At 44.0% G+C, this 18524-nt stretch overlaps 2 protein-coding genes across 2 annotated transcripts; both read left to right on the top strand.

Moving 5' to 3' along the window:
- The first annotated feature begins 4931 nt into the window (after positions 1-4931).
- Positions 4932-8608, top strand: LOC120027587 (keratin, type I cytoskeletal 13-like). The gene is made up of 7 exons (XM_038972572.1): positions 4932-5480; positions 6012-6094; positions 6413-6569; positions 6807-6968; positions 7108-7233; positions 7558-7778; positions 7961-8608. The coding sequence occupies exons 1-7, from the start codon at positions 4932-4934 to the stop codon at positions 8163-8165; spliced, it is 1503 nt and encodes a 500-aa protein (XP_038828500.1). The 3' UTR covers positions 8166-8608.
- Positions 8609-15749: 7141 nt separating this feature from the next.
- Positions 15750-17347, top strand: LOC120022840 (keratin, type I cytoskeletal 13-like). The gene is made up of 4 exons (XM_038966868.1): positions 15750-15758; positions 16607-16768; positions 16912-17069; positions 17176-17347. The coding sequence occupies exons 1-4, from the start codon at positions 15750-15752 to the stop codon at positions 17345-17347; spliced, it is 501 nt and encodes a 166-aa protein (XP_038822796.1).
- Positions 17348-18524: the final 1177 nt, after the last annotated feature.

Below are 18524 nucleotides of genomic sequence, written 5' to 3'. Positions count from 1 at the left end.
ACTTGCTGACACCATCATTCTGTTTTCTGTGTCTTTCAACTTGATGTATCTGATCTGGCATGCTCCTGTACATCTGACTATCATATAGGTTGTCATCTTTTGCACATGAGGCCAATTCTATGGTCTTGAGAAAGCATATGTGTCAGTATGATCTTGAATATTTTTATGACATTCACTTGTACATTGATCTGATGATGATCTTAGAAATGTTGAAAGTTGTCAGCAACATTTTATAATTCTATTTTTTAAAGAAAAATTACGAGTTCTTAGATTCAGAGTTATATACGGTGTAGAGAGTGTTTGTGGAGTCAACTCTAGTGCTGGACACCATGTTTTGTTGGAAAGATTTAGATTTGAAAACAATTAATTTGAAATTAGATGACAGAATGTATCATCTATTACATCCATTCTCAAAGATTCATTTATGATAAAGAATGAATATCTCTATAACAAGTGAAACCACACAGTCCATTCTCATTCAACCACAATCGTTATTGATGGTTCTGTTGACAAATTATTACTTGATCTCATCCACATTCACATCGAGGTTCTGGGTGGTCTCCATCAGAACTACCATGTAGGTTTATGGAAGTAAGTCTGGTGCACAAGCCTCCTATTTTTTATATTGAAGTCAATGTAGCCAGAGGAGGATGGAAAACAGCTGTCCTCCGGCTACACTAGGGTGCTACCATAGAGGGTCCTGTTGAGACTTCTGTAGACCTTCATTGCGAAAGTGTGTTTTAGGTAATCAGGTATTTGGTGATGTGAGTATATGTAGCATCGTTTTTTTTTAAAGCATAACTTTAGACTTAGAATTTTTAATTTTGGGGTATTTTTCTGAAAATCACTGAGTAGGGTGGTCCTCCTATTCCTCTGAGGAGCCTCCACAGTTACACAACATCAGTAGTCATTGGAGTTAGATGATGGTACAGTTCGCGTTGACAGATATGACTGTGGGAGACTTAGGAGAATTGGGAAACTCTTGAAAAGTTGAGTGCTCTACTCAAAGTGGTGCACCGCCATAAATCAAGATGCAGACCACATAAACACTACATGGCCAAAAGTATGTGGACACCTGCTCGTCGAACACATCATTTCAAAATCATGGGTATTAATATGGAGCTGGTCCCCCTATGCTGCTATAATAGCCTACACTATTCTGGGAAGGCTTTCCACTAGATGTTGGAACATTGCTGCAGGTACTTGGTTCCATTCAGCCACAAGAGCATTAGTGAGGTTGGGCACTGATATTGGGTGATTAGGCCCACAGCTGGCGTTCCAATTCGTCACAAAGATGTTCAATAGAATGTCATTGTTTTCTGTGGCGTTAAGATATCCCTTCACTGGAACTAAGGGGCCTATCCCAAACCATGAAAACCAGCCCCAGACCACCAACATGCCGGTAGCGTTTTCCTGGCATCTTCCAAACCCAGATTTGTCCTTACCTGTTGGTGAAGCGTGATTCATCACTCCAGAAAACAATTTTCCACTGCTACGTAGTCCAATGGCGATGAGCTTTACACCACTCTATCAGATGCTGGCATTGCGCATGGTGGCCTTAGGCTTTTGCGCTGCTGCTCGGCCGTGGAAACCTATTTCATAATGCTCCCGCCTAACTGTTTTTGTGCTGACCTTGCTTCCAGAGGTAGTTTGGAACTCGGTAGTGAGTGTTGCAACAGAGGACAGACTATTTTTACGTGCTTCAGCACTCGGCGGTCCCGTTCTGTGAACTTGTGTGGCCTACCACTTCGCGGCTGAGCCGTTGTTGCTCCTAGAGGTTTCGACTTCACAATAACAGCCCTTACAGTTGACTGGGGCAGCACTAGCAGGGCAGACATTTGACAAACTGACCTGTTGGAAAGGTAGCATCCTATGATGGTGGCACGTTGAAAGTCACTGAGCTCTTCATTAAGGCCATTCTACTTCCAATGTTTGTTTATGGAGATTGCATAGCTGTGTGCTCGATTTTATACACTTGTCAGCAATGGGTGTGGCTGAAATAGCCACATACTTTTTCCATGTAGTGTATGATAGATGATATAGTGATTTATTCATTCAGATCAATGTATTCAATCAAAAATGGAATGCATTCGCCTGGCACCTTGTTTGTGTGAACATGCCAATGTAAACTGACTGACTGACTACACCCTTCTGATTTAGCATTGCTCAGAAAATACCATCATTTCACAATTGTAATAAGACACAGATGATACACTTTGGATTTGAATCCACTTCAACTAGATTGTGGTCTAGAAATTACTGCTTCAGGATGTCTTCTTTTAGACATACAGTTCAAGTCGGAAATTTGCAGACACCTTAGCCAAATATTCAAACTCAGTTTTTCACAATTCCTGACATTTAATCCTAGTAAAAATTCCCTGTTTTAGGTCAGTTAGGATCACCACTTTATTTTAAGAATGTGATATGTCAGAATAATAGTAGGGAGAATGATTTATTTCAGCCTTTATTTCTTTCATCACATTCCCAGTGGGTCAGAAGTTTACATACACTCACTTAGTATTTGGTAGCATTGCCTTTAAATAGTTTAACTTGGGTCAAACATTTCGGGTAGCCTTCCACAATAAGTTGGGTGAATTTTGGCCCATTCCTCCTGACAGAACTCGTGTAACTGAGTCAGGTTTGTAGGCCTCCTTGCTCGCACATGCTTTTTCAGTTCGGCCCACACATTTTCTATGGGATTGAGGTCAGGGCTTTGTGATGGCCACTCCAATACCTTGACTTTGTTGTCCTTGCCACAACTTTGGAAGTATGCTTGGGGTCATTGTCCATTTGGAAGACCCATTTGCGACCAAGCTTTAACTTCCTGACTGATTTCTTGAGATGTTGCTTCAATATATCCACATCATTTTCCTGCCTCATGATGCCATCTATTTTTTGAAGTGCACCAGGCCCTCCTGCAGCAAAGCACCCCCACAACATGATGCTGCCACCCCCGTGCTTCACGGTTGGGATGGGGTTCTTTGGCTTGCAAGCCTCTCCCTTTTTCCTCCAAACATAAAGATGGTCATTATGGCCAAACAATTACATTTTTGTTTCATCAGACCAGAGGACATTTCTCGAAAAAGTATGATCTTTGTCCCCATGTGCAGTTGCAAACCGTAGTCTGGCTTTTTTTGTGTGGTTTTGGAGCGGTGGCTTCTTCCTTGCTGAGCGGCCTTTCAGGTTATGTCGATATAGGACTCGTTTTACTGTGGATATAGATACTTTGTACCTGTTTCCTCCAGCATCTTCACAAGGACCTTTGATGTTGTTCTGGGATTGATTTGCACTTTTTGCACCAAAGTATGTTCATCGCTAGGAGACAGAACGCGTCTCCTTCCTGAGCGGTATGACGGCTGTGTGGTCCCATGGTGTTTATACTTGCGTACTATTGTTTGTCCAGATGAACATGGTACCTTCAGGCATTTGGAAATTGCTCCCAAGGATGAACCAGACTTGTGGAGGTCTATTTTCTGAGGTCTTGGCTGATTTATTTTGATTTTCCCATGATGTCAAGCAAAGAGGCACTGAGTTTGAAGGTAGGCCTTCAAATACATCCACAGGTATGCCTCCAATTGACTCAAATGATGTCAATTAGCCTGTCAGAAGCTTCTAAAGCCATGACATCATTTTCTGTACTTTGCCAAGCTGTTTAAAGGTACAGTCAACTTAGTGTATGTAAACTTCTGACCCACTGGAATTGTGATACAGTGAATTATAAGTGAAATAATCTGTCGTAAACACTTGTTGGAAAAATTACGTGTGTCATGCACAAAGTAGATGTCCTAACTGACTTGTCAAAACTATAGTTTCTTAACAATACATTTGTGGAGTGGTTGAAAAACAAGTTTTAATGACTCCAACCTAAGTGTATGTAAACTTCCGACTTCAACTGTATTTGTTCATGCGAAGGAGGTCTGTTTGTTCCTACGTTGGGGACATTGTGTGTCCGGAAGAACCAGTTACAGAATTCCAATGGACAGGGGGTTGAGTTCTGGGTGAATCTAGTGACTGTCAGTGGCTCTATGTGCTGTTGTGCTCGGCTCAGCTCGCTGTGACTGGGTTGTAAACAGCCACATACAACCAGGAAATTATTTATGAATAATTAAAAGGCAAAGTAAGGTGAGGAGGTATATTTTAGTTTTTACAAACTTTAGACAAGTATTAGGGCAACATTTATCCATTGTTTTTGAACTGAGGCTGGACCACTCAGGAAAACTCAACACCTCTTGGAAAGCCATTCTGGCATGTCTTTGGCATTAAAATATGTGTAATTGTCCCGTTGTGAAATAAAAAGTTTAACCTGGGCTTTGCTCCTTTCATATTTATTTTGATCCTGACAAATTCCCCAGTCCCTGTCTTGGTACATATCAGGTAGAGGAGGTAATAGCCATTCAGTGTTTAAAAAAATATGCTCAGAAAACATGCAAAGTTCACCTGTCACAGCATGTCAAAGTTATACTGTGTGTGTTGACTGATTGACTGACCTACCTGGGGCTAATAGAAGCAGGTTTGTTTATGCTTTCAACCAGACGCTATTACGGGAGAGGAATTCCATCTATTTATAGGTGCACTTTTATATGTTTCTGCAGGCTGACACCATATATAGAGTGAGATGGGGAGAGTGGAGTTGCACAACAATAGTATATTTTCAATATTTGCATATCCACACATACAGTACATATCTATCCTCTTCCATCTCCTTCTGCATCCTAGCATGTCAAAGTGTGGGGGAGGATCCCCTGCCCTACATGTGGTAAATCCTCCCTGTACTCCTCCCTTCTCTATTCCACCCTTCTGCCTCTCCCACCCATGTCCTCCTCCCACCGTCCCTCCTTCTGCCCTGAGCAGCATAAAAAGGGAACAGTGGCTGGGCCGTGCACCACATTCTCTCTCCTCATCCCAGGCAGGCAGACTACCTCTCAGCAGCCATGTCCTTCTCCAGATCTAGCATGTCCTACAGCAGCAGCGGCGGTGGAGGCGGAGGTGGCACCATGTCCATGAGGTCTGGAGGTGGAGGTGGAATGGGTATGGGCTCCTCCCGCTTCTCCTCGATGGGTGGTGGTGGTGGAGGAGGCCACGTCACTGCCATGAGGGCCGGCAGTGTGTATGGAGGTGCAGGAGGCTCTGGGGTGCGCATCTCTAGCTCCTCGTTCGGTTCCGGCGGCGGAGGTGGTGGTGGCGGTTATGGTTTCAGAATGGGAGGGGGCGGAAGCGGCGGCGGTGGCGGTTTTAGTTTTGGCATGGGAGGGGGTGGTGGTGGTGGCGGTGGAGCCGACATTAATGTGTCGGTCAATGAGAAGGCCACAATGCAGAACCTGAACGACCGCCTGTCCACCTACTTGGAGAAGGTGCGCATGCTAGAGGCGGCCAACGCCGAGCTGGAGCTGAAGATCCGTCAGTTCATGGAGAGCAAGACGTCCCCCAGCGCTCGCGACTACTCTGGCTTCTACGCTATTATCGCCGACCTGCAGGACAAGGTACGTGACGTGTTTCCTAGATGGCAAGAGCACTCAATAACGACATCACAGCATGTCAAAACATGATCATGTCTGCATTGTGACAATGTTATGCTTTATTAGAGAGTATAGGTACGGTGAACACATGTCAGTTACTGAGAGTGATATATGACTATTGGAAAATGCAAAATTATATACATTTGTTATAATTGATTAAACCAAGATATTGCACCGAAGATAAATGACAAGACAGTATGCATATTTGCAGCTGAAGCATTGAAAATAAAGCAGATAATTGAAGCCAATCCTTCCTCTCTTTTAAGAGCCCCTAGGCGATTGCAAAAGGTGCAATTAGTTTCTTTGTGTCATGCTTTACAATGTTCACAAAGATAACAGGTTCCCTGTAATGCTTCTATTAGCTATAATTTACAGTGCAGCTGAAACTCAGAACTGAGTGATTACAGTGTGATTTAACAGTTTGTGTGTACTGCATTTGTGTGGAATTCCACGCATGCCCCATCCTGAAATGTTTTGCCATCCTCCACCTCTCAGATCCAGGCTGCCACCTGCTTGAACGGAAGCATCTATCTCAGCATCGACAACTCAAAGCTCGCTGCAGACGACTTCAGAAACAAGTAAGTACACCCAACACCATCCACAGATACAGTACACTGCTGGTGCATTACATTAACCACATGGAATAACCCCAAATCTGTAAAAACCCTCATACTGTTTTTTATTACATTTTGTGTTTAATCTATAAAAAAGGAAACCAAATGACATTACCCTTCAGCTCCACCATAACCACACCCCCCCAACAGACATATCAGAAGCCTGGTGTTACTTTCTGATATTTAAACTTAATGGAATACTAGAATCTATAACCCCCCTGCTATTCTCACAGAGGAACACATTCAGGCAGTTCTTTGACCTAAGCTCTCTCTATCTCTCAGGTATGAGAACGAGCTGGCCATGCGTCAGTCAGTGGAGGCGGACATCGCCGGGCTGAAGAGGATGCTGGACGAGATGACCATGGCCAGATCTGACCTGGAGATGCAGATCGAGGGGCTGAAGGAGGAGCTCATCTATCTCAAGAAGAACCATGAGGAGGTGGGTGTGGGCTGATGGAACATATCCATACAGTCCCTTAATGTATTACATCTATTGACCACGTCAAGCTGCTAAGGGTCTTCACTAGAACACCATTGCTGGCTTTCAAGCACATCTGTATCAATCAATGGTGTTCAAATGTATAATGAAGACAGTGGGCAGGTCAAGTTGTTACCATCAGGCAGAGGTTAGGCACTTCTTAATCCTTTAAACTCACCCCTATGTGTTTCTCCACAGGAGCTGCTTGCCATGAGGACGCAGATGACTGGACAAATCAACGTGGAAGTGGACGCAGCACCACAGGAGGACCTGACCAGAGTCATGGCTGAGATTCGTGAGCAGTATGAGGCCGTTAGTGCCAAGAACCAGCGTGACCTGGAGTCCTGGTTCCAGACCAAGGTAGAACCTCTAGAACCCCTAAACTGTGTTCATGGTTTAGATGTTCCTTTACTTCTAGTTGGTAACATTGTGACATTCTATCATGAGCTGAACTGTTGGTTTGTTTCTGTGACGATTGACCACATATTGTGTTTTACAGACAGAGACGTTGAACAAGGAGGTGGCGTCCAGCACAGAGGTTCTCCAGACCTCCAAGTCAGAGATCTCGGAGATCCGTCGCACACTGCAGGGCCTGGAAATTGAACTGCAGTCACAGCTCAGCATGGTGAGCTGTAATTACAAACATCTGACCAAGAACCACAGTTTAGGGCACATTACTTACACAACTTTCTGCAACTTTTATCAATAATCAACATTTGACTCTTTCATTATTCTCTACCATCCCTCAAGTATCTCACTTTCACTTGGACTCTAACACTATCCCTCAAGTTGTTGTAGCCAGGCACCTCTACATTACTATAGCTAACCTCTACCTGCCTTCACATTCAATCACTTGAGCTAACTTTTCAGTATGACAGTAAACATTCCAAATTCCAAACCTACTCACACAGTTTTTTGACCCATCATCTCTGTCTCTCCCGGCCAATAGAAAGGCTCCCTGGAGAACACGCTGGAGGAGACGGAAGGCCGTTACTCCATGCAGCTGGGACGCCTCCAGAACCAAGTGACCAGTCTGGAAGAGCAGCTAATGTCTCTCCGCAGCGACATGGAACGCCAGGGCCAGGAGTACAAGATGCTGCTGGACATCAAGACACGCCTGGAGATGGAGATCGCTGAGTACAGGAGGCTGCTGGACGGAGAGGCTAGCGGGTAAGGCAAGAAGCGATTGGATGTCTCCCTCAACATTTGATTTTAAAAACAATGTTCATTTGAAGTTGACCTTACCATGAGCCATGGTTACTTTTGACATGAATCTACAGCTATGTGACCTTTAATAGATATTATGATCATAGATGTTAACTATGCTAACCATTGGTTTCCCTTCCTAACAGCCTTGTTCACAGCTCCTCGAAATCTGGACACAGCTCTTCCAGCTCCCACATCAGCTCCTCTAGCTCCGGCGTCAGCTCCGGCCTCAGCTCCTCCAGCTCCGGCCCCAGCTCATCTACCTCCACCACACGCAAGGTGGTGATCGTCACAGAGGAAATGGTGGACGGCAAGGTTGTCTCCTCAAGTGAAACCAAACACACCTCTTAAGGTCCCACACACACAGCGAGCCCTGCAGCAAGCAATGGGTTAACCACATAGAAATATAATTATAAACTAGAATGGTTATAGGAAATGTGAGGCCAGAACGTGGAATATTGCGGTTCCCCAGTGCTTTATTCATGCAACCTAAAATACAACGTTACAACTTATAAAAAGTATTTGTCAGATAAAAAATCCCTATCCTTGTTATCAGTGTTATTTGTTTAGGCCAGCTCTGGTTTACTCTAGTTTAAGATGTGCATAACGTCCTCCTATACTTTCTAGAATGGCTAAAGCCCCTCAGACACCCATCATGGAACATTGACTTGAATGGGGATTTATTTTCTGGTAATTCTATTTCTATGGTTAACACCTCCAGAACAACATATTCTACTACATCTGGATGGGACACCAACAACAGACCCCATTGTGAATACAATAAAGATGCTCTGACTTGCTGAAACCATCATTCTGTTTTCTGTGTCTTTCAACTTGATGTATCTGATCTGGCATGCTCCTATACGTCTGACTATCATATAGGTTGTCATCTTTTGCACATGAGGCCAGTTCTATGGTCTTGAGAAAGCATATGTGTCAGTATGATCTTGAATATATTTATGACATTCACTCGTACTGAGTTTAATACTTGCCAATATTTTTAGAAATGCTGATAGTAGAAATTTGAATGCAAGTTGTCAGCAAAATTACATCATTCTATCTCTATTTATCAAACTCTCAGTTTTTCAAGCATTAGATTCAGAGTTATATACTGTATGGAGAGTGTTTGTGTAGTCAACTCTAGTGCTGGACACCATGTTTTGGTGGAAAGATGTCAAATTGAATTCAAGTCATATGAAATGAGAGCACAACATGTATCTGCTATGACATCCATACTCACAGATTCATATAGTCAGTCTATTATAAAGCATTAATATCTCTGAAACAAGTGAAACCACACAGTGGAGTTTATAGGGTTAGTGTTGACAAATATGACTGTGGGAGACTTGAGAAACTCATACAAGGCTTGAAAAGTAGAGTGCTCTACTCACAGTGGTGCACAGCCATAAATCAAGATGCAGACCACATGTAAGGGAAAGGGAAAGTGGGATACCTAGTCAGTTGCAGAACTGAATGCATTCAACTGAAATGTGTCTTCTGCCTTCATCCAATATAGTAATTCATGCATTCGGATTGATTGCTTTCATCTAAACGGATTGCTTTGCCCTGGCTCCTTCTATGTGTGAACATGTCACTGCGGACTGACAGACTGACTGCACATTTCTGATTTAGCATTGCTTATAAAAGCCATAATATCACTTGATTGTGTTCTAGAGAATATTGCTATAGAATGTCTTCTTCATTACATATTTGTTCAGGCAAAGGGGGTCTGTTTGTTTCTACATTGTATGTCTGGAAGAACCAGTTACGTAATGCCAATGGACAGGGGTTGAGTTACAGGTGAATCTGGTGAGTGACAGCGGACTCTATGTTGCACTGCTGTACTCTGCTCCGTGTGACAGCCACAAACAACCAGATAATAAGTTATGAATTATAAAAGGTTGAGGCTAAAATGAAGCGGTATACCTTAGTTTACACACAAACAAGCTATTGCATGCTCTATTTATATAAAGAAACAAACTAAAATCAAACTAAAACTGAACACTTTATGCCACTAGCTGAATGTCAGTGGAAAGTACATTCTAGTAGGGGGAATAATAATACAAGTATTCCTTTACTTTGCAAAATCTTGTTCATCTGCTTTCAGTTAGAGTTTATATTGTTTTTAAGATTAAGATGAAGAACCTTAATGGTCAATTGCACACAAGGTCCAAACCGAAATGACTTGCTCTTTTTACCCGACCCACACATACATACAGATTTTTTGGAGAGGTGTGGGGTGCTGCCACACTGGATGTCCGGGGAGCTTTTGTTGTGGGGGGTTAAGTGCCTTGCTCAAGGGCACAACAGCAGGCAATGACGTCTAAGATTTGATACCAGTAACCCTCCGGTTGCCAGCTCACTTCCCGACTGATTTTTCCCGTCAGATCCGAGATTCAATCTTGCAACCCGGTTGCTGGCTCCCCTCTCTAACTGCTAGCCTACCTGCCACCCTTTATGGGTGATTGCACAGTAGGCACAAGCTGCAATCCAAACTTAGAAGTGGGTGTACACCATTGCCTTATTTAACCCTTATTCTACCAGGTGAATTGACTGAGAAGATAACTCATTCTTATTTATAGCAACAACCTGGGAATAGCTGCAGGGGAGAGGTGAGGGGGTGAAAAAGTCGCTTAGAAAGCTTGGGATGATTAGATGGTCATCACGGTTGGAGGGCCAGATTTGGGAATTTAGCTAGGACATAATCATGGCCCACTAGATTGTGCGGTCTGTCATCTTTTTGGAGGGGAGAGGACAGGCAGAGGTCACTTTACATAGTTCATGCTTCATATATTTTCTCCTGGGGGGGTTCTGCATGTTCATTCCTGTCAAACATGTACATTCTTTGCTTGTGTCTGATCAACAGAGTAGCAGCAGCGTATATGATGATTGTTTGTGTGAGTGTGTGTGCATGTGTGTAGAGTCAGCATGAATGTGTGTGTGTGTTCTGTGTGTGTGAGAAAATTAAGTGTGTGTGTGTCAAATCAAATCAAATGTTATTTGTCACACACACTTGGTTAGCATATGTTCCTGCGAGTGTAGCGAAATGCTTGTTCTTCTAGTTCCGACAGTGCAGTAATATCTAACAAGTAATCTAACAAATTCTAACAAAATGTGTGTGTGTGTGTGTGTGTGTGTGTGTGTGTGTGTGTGTGTGTGTGTGTGTGTGTGTGTGTGTGTGTGTGTGTGTGTGTGTGTGTGTGTGTGTGTGTGTGTGTGTGTGTGTGTGTATGTATGTGTGGACGTGTTTAACTATACTTGTGGGGACCAGAAATCACCACAAGAATAGTAAACAAACAACATTTTGACCAACTGGAGACATTTTGTTGATCCCCACAAGGACAAAGGCTATTTCCAGGGGGGTTGGGGTTAAGGTTAGAATTAGTGTCAGGGTTAGATGTAGGTTTAGGAGCTAGGAGCTAGGGTTAGTTTTAGGGTTAGGGTTAGGAGCAATTTTGAATTGGACTGAATTGTATGTCCCCACACGGTTAGCTGTGCAAGACTGTGTGTGTGTGTGTGTGTGTGTGTGTGTGTGTGTGTGTGTGTGTGTGTGTGTGTGTGTGTGTGTGTGTGTGTGTGTTGGAGTATCAATGTGAGTGTGTAGAGTCCTGTGAGTGTGCATAAAGTAAGTGCAAAAATAAAGAAATCCATAAAAAGGGTCAGTACAGATAGACCATGTAGTGATTTGGTTAGCTATTTAGTAATATCTCGTCCACAGATTTTCGTGGACAGATGAAACGGCGAGAATCTGTCAAGGCTCACGTAGAATAATGTCATTACGAGCGGCAGTAGTTCCTGGTTTTCCGTTTTCGTCATTGATTATTTGGATGAATCAGAATTGGGGCGAAGGCGGTGCGTAAACTGGTAGAGTGATTTTTAAGCCTGTGTGCGGATGATAAGCGGTTTCCACTTGATTCCACAGCCACAAAGTCATGATAAATACTGGTGAAATTTGTTAAAGGGAGGACTTTAGCCGAGAGTTTCCATGTGGCGAAGGAGGAAACTTCGCTTCCTTCCTTTGCACAAAGGTAATCATAATTGTTAACGGCATTCCCTCCAAAAGTAAAACAGGAAATGGCAAACTTTACGAGAAGCTTCTGGGTAACTGAGATGAGCTATTTAGCCGGCTGGGAACAGAAGCTGTCCAGGAGCTGTTGGTGTCACGTACTGGTACCACTTGCCGTGAGAACAGTTTATGGCTTGGGTGGCTGGAGTCTTTTCCGGGCCTTCCTTTCACACCGCCTGATATAGAAGTCATGGATGGTAGGGAGCTTGGCCCCAGGGATGTACTGGGCTGTCCACCCCACCCTCTGTGGCACCATGAAATCGAGGGTGGTGCAGTTGCCATACCAAGCAGAGATGCAGCCAGTCATGACGCTCTTAAGGGTGCAGCTGTATAACTTTTTGAGGACTTGAGGGCCAATGCCAAATCTTTTCAACCTCATGAGGAGGAAGATGCGCTGTCACGCCTTCTTCACGACTGTGTGTGTGGGCTATTTTAAGTCCTTAGTGATTTGGACACCGAGGAACTTGAAGCTCTCGACCCACTCCACTACATCCCCGTCGATGTGGATGGGGGAGTGCTCATCCCCCCTCTTTAATGTTGTCCACGATCAGCTCCTTGGTCTTACTGATGTTGAGGGAGAGGTTGCTGTCCTGGCACCACACTGTTAGATCACTGACCTCCTCCCTGTAAGCGGACCTCCTCTCCAAACTTGATGGTGTCGGAGTCGTGCGTGGCCAGGCAGTCGTGGGTGAACAGGGAGATCAAGAAGGGACTAAGCACACACCCTTTTGTGGCCGCCATGTTGATGGTCAGTGTGGCGGAGGTTATGTTGCCTACCCTCACCACCTTTTCAGGATCTAGTTGCAGAGGGAGGTGTCAATGAACAGCATTCTCACATAGGTATTCCTCTTCTCTTGTTGGGTGAGAGCAGTGTGGAGTGCAATTGAGTATGCGTCGATCTGTTGGGGCAGGATGCAAATTGGAGTTGGTCTAGGGTGTCTGGAATGATGGAGTTGATGTGTGCCATAACCAGCCTTTCAAAACAGTTCATGATTACAGATGTGAGTCCTACAGGGCGGTAGTCATTGTGGCAGGTAGTCTTAGAGTTCTTGGGAACAGGAATGATGGGGGCAGCTTGAGACGTGGGGATTAGAGACTGAGACAAGGAGAGGTTGTAAATGGCTGTTCTGCGCAAGCACTGAGAATGTGCCCTGGAATACTGAGTGTTTACCTGATTAGCGAGATCACCCAGGGCTCTGAATCGGCGGGTGCGCTCATGCACGGCTCGGTGTTGTTTTTGTTGAAGCGTGCATTAAATGCATTGAGTTCTTCTAGTAGAGAGACATCATTGGGAAGATCATGGCTGGGCCTTCCTTTGTAATCCGTAATGGACTATAGCCCCTGCCACATGCAGCGGGTGTCGAAGTCTGTGTAATAGGACTCCAGCTTGTTCCTATATTGTCCTTATGCTTGTTTGATGGCTGTCTGGAGATCGTAGCAGGACTTCTTGTACTTGTTTGTGTCCTCAGCCATAGCCCTGGGGTTGGCTGCGATATCCCTGTGTGCGCTAAGCCTGTCCTTTAGCTTAGCGCCAAACTCTGTGTTAAATCAGGGCTTTTGATTGGGGAAGTAGCGTCGCTGATGTATTTCCTAATAAAGCCGTTGGCGGAGGTGGTTAGCTTGTCGATGATATTGGCTGAGTAACGTAAAATATTCCAGTCAGTGCTAGCAAAGCAGTCTTGTAGCTTAGTCTCCGATTCGGGGGACCATTTCTCTATGGAGCGGGTATTTCCTGTTTGACCTTGTAGATAGGAAGTAGGAGTATAGAGTCATGATCTGATTTGCCGAAGTGGGGACGAGGAAGGGCCTTGTATGCTTGCTTGTGGATAGAGTAACAGTGGTCTAGGACTTTATCGCCCCTACTGGAGAAGGAGACGTGTTGATGGAAAGAACCAACCCAGATACAGGTTTCTGTGATTATATTAATTATCAATACCAATCATTAAAAACAACATACAGAGTAGAGAGACATCATTGGGAAGATCATGGCTGGGCCTTCCTTTGTAATCCGTAATGGACTATAGCCCCTGCCACATGCAGCGGGTGTCGAAGTCTGTGTAATAGGACTCCAGCTTGTTCCTATATTGTCCTTATGCTTGTTTGATGGCTGTCTGGAGATCGTAGCAGGACTTCTTGTACTTGTTTGTGTCCTCAGCCATAGCCCTGGGGTTGGCTGCGATATCCCTGTGTGCGCTAAGCCTGTCCTTTAGCTTAGCGCCAAACTCTGTGTTAAATCAGGGCTTTTGATTGGGGAAGTAGCGTCGCTGATGTATTTCCTAATAAAGCCGTTGACGGAGGTGGTTAGCTTGTCGATGATATTGGCTGAGTAACGTAAAATATTCCAGTCAGTGCTAGCAAAGCAGTCTTGTAGCTTAGTCTCCGATTCGGGGGACCATTTCTCTATGGAGCGGGTATTTCCTGTTTGACCTTGTAGATAGGAAGTAGGAGTATAGAGTCATGATCTGATTTGCCGAAGTGGGGACGAGGAAGGGCCTTGTATGCTTGCTTGTGGATAGAGTAACAGTGGTCTAGGACTTTATCGCCCCTACTGGAGAAGGAGACGTGTTGATGGAAAGAACCAACCCAGATACAGGTTTCTGTGATTATATTAATTATCAATATCAATCATTAAAAACAACATACAGACAGAACATTTCATTTTTGAGGTTGCAAAGGCTAATGGTGAAGACAAGGAAGTGTATAAAAGAAAAGGGTTATCATGGACCACATGAACCTCTTCCCCTCCCACCTCCCACAATCCTCGATCCCACGCCAGCACCAAGATGCCCGTTTCTGAGAGTTTGTAAAAGTCTGCAGAGTGCAGGTATAGTCATGAGAGTACATTTCACACTGCCATGTCATAGCACATGTTATTCTATATAGTTGAGAGATACACATATGCATGACACAAACCAGGAGAGTTTAGGAGATGTTATAGAGATAGAAATGTTTGACTAATGCGAACTTAAACTTTTGTGACCAGAGGCAAAAACACTCTTCGCATAATTTTACTCCTCTGGGTTTGAGAGTAATGTGGGTACGAAAGAAAGTGGGGAAGGGAGGGATAAGAGTGGGATATGGCTGTGCAATTTACTCTAGACTACATTTTATCATAATTATTATCATGAAATAGCATACCCAACAATAGATGTCATGCTAAACGAAGTAGAATTGCAGGAACTTAGCTTTAAAACAGAAATGCCAGGGCCACATTTCTGGTTCTAGTCTGCCCTTGCTTGCACCATGTACTTTTAATGCAAACTGCAATTCAGCTCATTTGGTTGTGCTATTAGATGAAGCACAGTGACAACACATTGAGTTGTACAAATACACAACATTTCTGTCATTGTTTTGCCATTTGAACCTTGTGCTAAACGTTTGAAAGTGCAGATATAACACATTTAGGTGACAACTAAACAAAAAATCAGACAATGTTTTTCCATTGTTTTGGATTGTTTAAAGCATAGTGATAACACATTGGGAATTCAACAAACTTTTGTCTGTCTTTTTGAATGGGTGAATATAGGTTATAATCTCATTGATCAACATCTCAACCAAATATCACCCAATTGTCCATGTTCAAATTGTAACGTCTGCTTCCAACTCACACTCTCATTTACGTAGATCCCCTGAACGCAGCTCACTTCCCAGGCCACTTTCCAGCTCACACTCTCAAACACATAGATCCCCTGCACTTTCCCCACATACAGAACATGGGACTCAAATGGCAACATCTGGAGCATGCTCTGGTTATATGGAAATATGCAAACAAGCAATAGCTTGTTCTTGCACGCTGCAGATGCCAAATTCCTTGCCAAGGTGTTAAGGGAAAAGAACAGTACGTTCTATCATTAATCACATGGGGTACGATGCCTAGAGTAAGATCTCATCCCATGGTGCTATAAAGTTGGAAATGGAAGGTAAACTACTTTTGTTGGACCTGCAGACAACTACAGTGGATGGAAAATGCATAAAGTTGAGTGAAACTTAATATAATGATACCTGAGTCTATGCATAAAATCACACACACTATGAAGCAACAATGGACTGTTAGGTTTAAGGAAAAGGACAGGCGGTGATGACTGATTGCATCACCGCCTGGTATGGCAACTGCTCAGCATCTGACCATAAGGCGCTACAGAGGGTAGTGCGTACAGCCCAGTACATCACTGGGGCCAAGCTTCCTGACATCCAGGACCTACAGTATATACCAGGCGGTGTCAGAGGAAGGCCCCAAAAATTGTCAAAGACTCCAGAAACCGAAGTCATAGACTGTTCTCTCGGCAAGCAACACCGGAGCGCAAAGTCTTGGACCAAAAGGCTCCTTAACAGCTTCTACCCCCAAGCCATGAGACTGCTGAACAATTAATCAAATGGCAACCCGGACTATTTACATTGACCCCCAACCCCCACTGCCTCTTGCACCTTTGTTTTTATACTGCTGCTACTTGCTGTTTATTATCTATACATAGTCACTTTACAAATTACCTCGACTAACCTGTGGTGGTGGTGGTGGTTAAAGTTTCGGCATGGGAAGGGGTGGCAGCGGCGGTGGCGGTTATGGTTTCGTTATGGGAGGGGGTGGTGGTGGCTTTCAAGCACATGTGTGTTAAGCAATGCTGTTCAAATTCATAATGAAGACAGAGGGCAGGTCAAGTTGTTACCATCAGGCAGTGGTCAGTTACGTCTTAATCCTTTAAACTCACCACTATGTGTTTCTCCACAGGAGCTGCTGGCCATGAGGATGCAGATGACTGGACAGATCAATTTGGAGGTGGACGCAGCACCACAGGAGGACCTGACCAGAGTCATGGCTGAGATTCATGAGCAGTACGAGTCCTTAAGTGCCAAGAACCAGCGTGACCTGGAGTCCTGGTTCCAGACCAAGGTAGAACCTCTAGAAGCCCTAAACTATGTTCATTTTGTAGATGTTCTTTTACTTCTAGTTGGTAACATTGTCACATTCTATCATGAGCTGAAATGTTGGTTTGTTCCTGTGATGATTGACCACTTATTGTGTTTTACAGACAGACGTTGAACAAGGAGGTGGCGTCCAGCACAGAGGTTCTCCAGACCTCCAAGTCAGAGATTTCGGAGATCTGTCACACACTGCAGGGCCTGGAGATTGAACTGCAGTCACAGCTCAGCATGGTGAGCCGTAATTATTTACACGGACCACCATTTAGGGGGCATTACTTACACAACTTTCTACAACTTTCATGGATGCTAACTATGCTAATCATTGGTTTCCCATCCTCACAGCCTCTTTCTCAGCTGCTCGAAATCCGTCCACAGCTCCGGCCTCAGCTCCGGTCTCAGCTCCTCCAGCTCTGGCCTCAGCTCCTCTAGCTCCGGCCTCAGCTCCTCTAGCTCCGGCCTCAGCTCCGGCCCCAGCTCCTCCACCACACGCATGGTGGTGATCGTCACAGAGGAAATGGTGGATGTCAAGGTGCAAGCAATGGGTTAACAACATTGAATTAAATATCGGTTGAGTAACGTAAAATAACCCAGTCAGCGCCAGCAAAGCAGTCTTGTAGCTTAGTCTCCGATTCGGGGTACCATTTCTCTATGGAGTGTGTCACAAGTACTTCCTGTTTGACTTTGTAGACAGGAAGTAGGAGTATAGAGTCATGATCTGATTTGCCGACGTGGGGACGAGGAAGGGCCTTGTATGCTTGCTTGTGGATAGAGTAACAGTGGTCTAGGACTTTATCGCCCCTACTGGAGAAGGAGACGTGTTGATGGAAAGAACCAACCCAGATACAGGTTTCTGTGATTATATTAATTATCAACACCAATCATTAAAAACAACATACAGACAGAACATTTTATTTTTGAGGTTGCAAAGGCTAATGGTGAAGACAAGGAAGTGTATAAAAGAATAGGGTTATTATGGACCACATGAACCTCTTCCCCTCCCACCTCCCACAATCCTCTATCCCACGCCAGCACCAAGATGCCCGTTTCTGAGAGTTTGTAAAAGTCTGCAGAGTGCAGGTATAGTCATGAGAGTACATTTCACACTGCCATGTCATAGCACATGTTATTCTATATAGTTGAGAGATACACATATGCATGACACAAACCAGGAGAGTTTAGGAGATGTTATAGAGATAGAAATGTTTGACTAATGCGAACTTAAACTTTTGTGACCAGAGGCAAAAACACTCTTCGCATAATTTTACTCCTCTGGGTTTGAGAGTAATGTGGGTACGAAAGAAAGTGGGGAAGGGAGGGATAAGAGTGGGATATGGCTGTGCAATTTACTCTAGACTACATTTTATCATAATTATTATCATGAAATAGCATACCCAACAATAGATGTCATGCTAAACGAAGTAGAATTGCAGGAACTTAGCTTTAAAACAGAAATGCCAGGGCCACATTTCTGGTTCTAGTCTGCCCTTGCTTGCACCATGTACTTTTAATGCAAACTGCAATTCAGCTCATTTGGTTGTGCTATTAGATGAAGCACAGTGACAACACATTGAGTTGTACAAATACACAACATTTCTGTCATTGTTTTGCCATTTGAACCTTGTGCTAAACGTTTGAAAGTGCAGATATAACACATTTAGGTGACAACTAAACAAAAAATCAGACAATGTTTTTCCATTGTTTTGGATTGTTTAAAGCATAGTGAT

This window comes from Salvelinus namaycush, chromosome 2, assembly GCF_016432855.1.
Source record: "Salvelinus namaycush isolate Seneca chromosome 2, SaNama_1.0, whole genome shotgun sequence".
Taxonomy (NCBI): domain Eukaryota; kingdom Metazoa; phylum Chordata; class Actinopteri; order Salmoniformes; family Salmonidae; genus Salvelinus; species Salvelinus namaycush.
The sequence above is the reverse complement of the archived record's forward strand: the minus strand, read 5'-3'. Positions and strand labels throughout refer to the sequence as shown.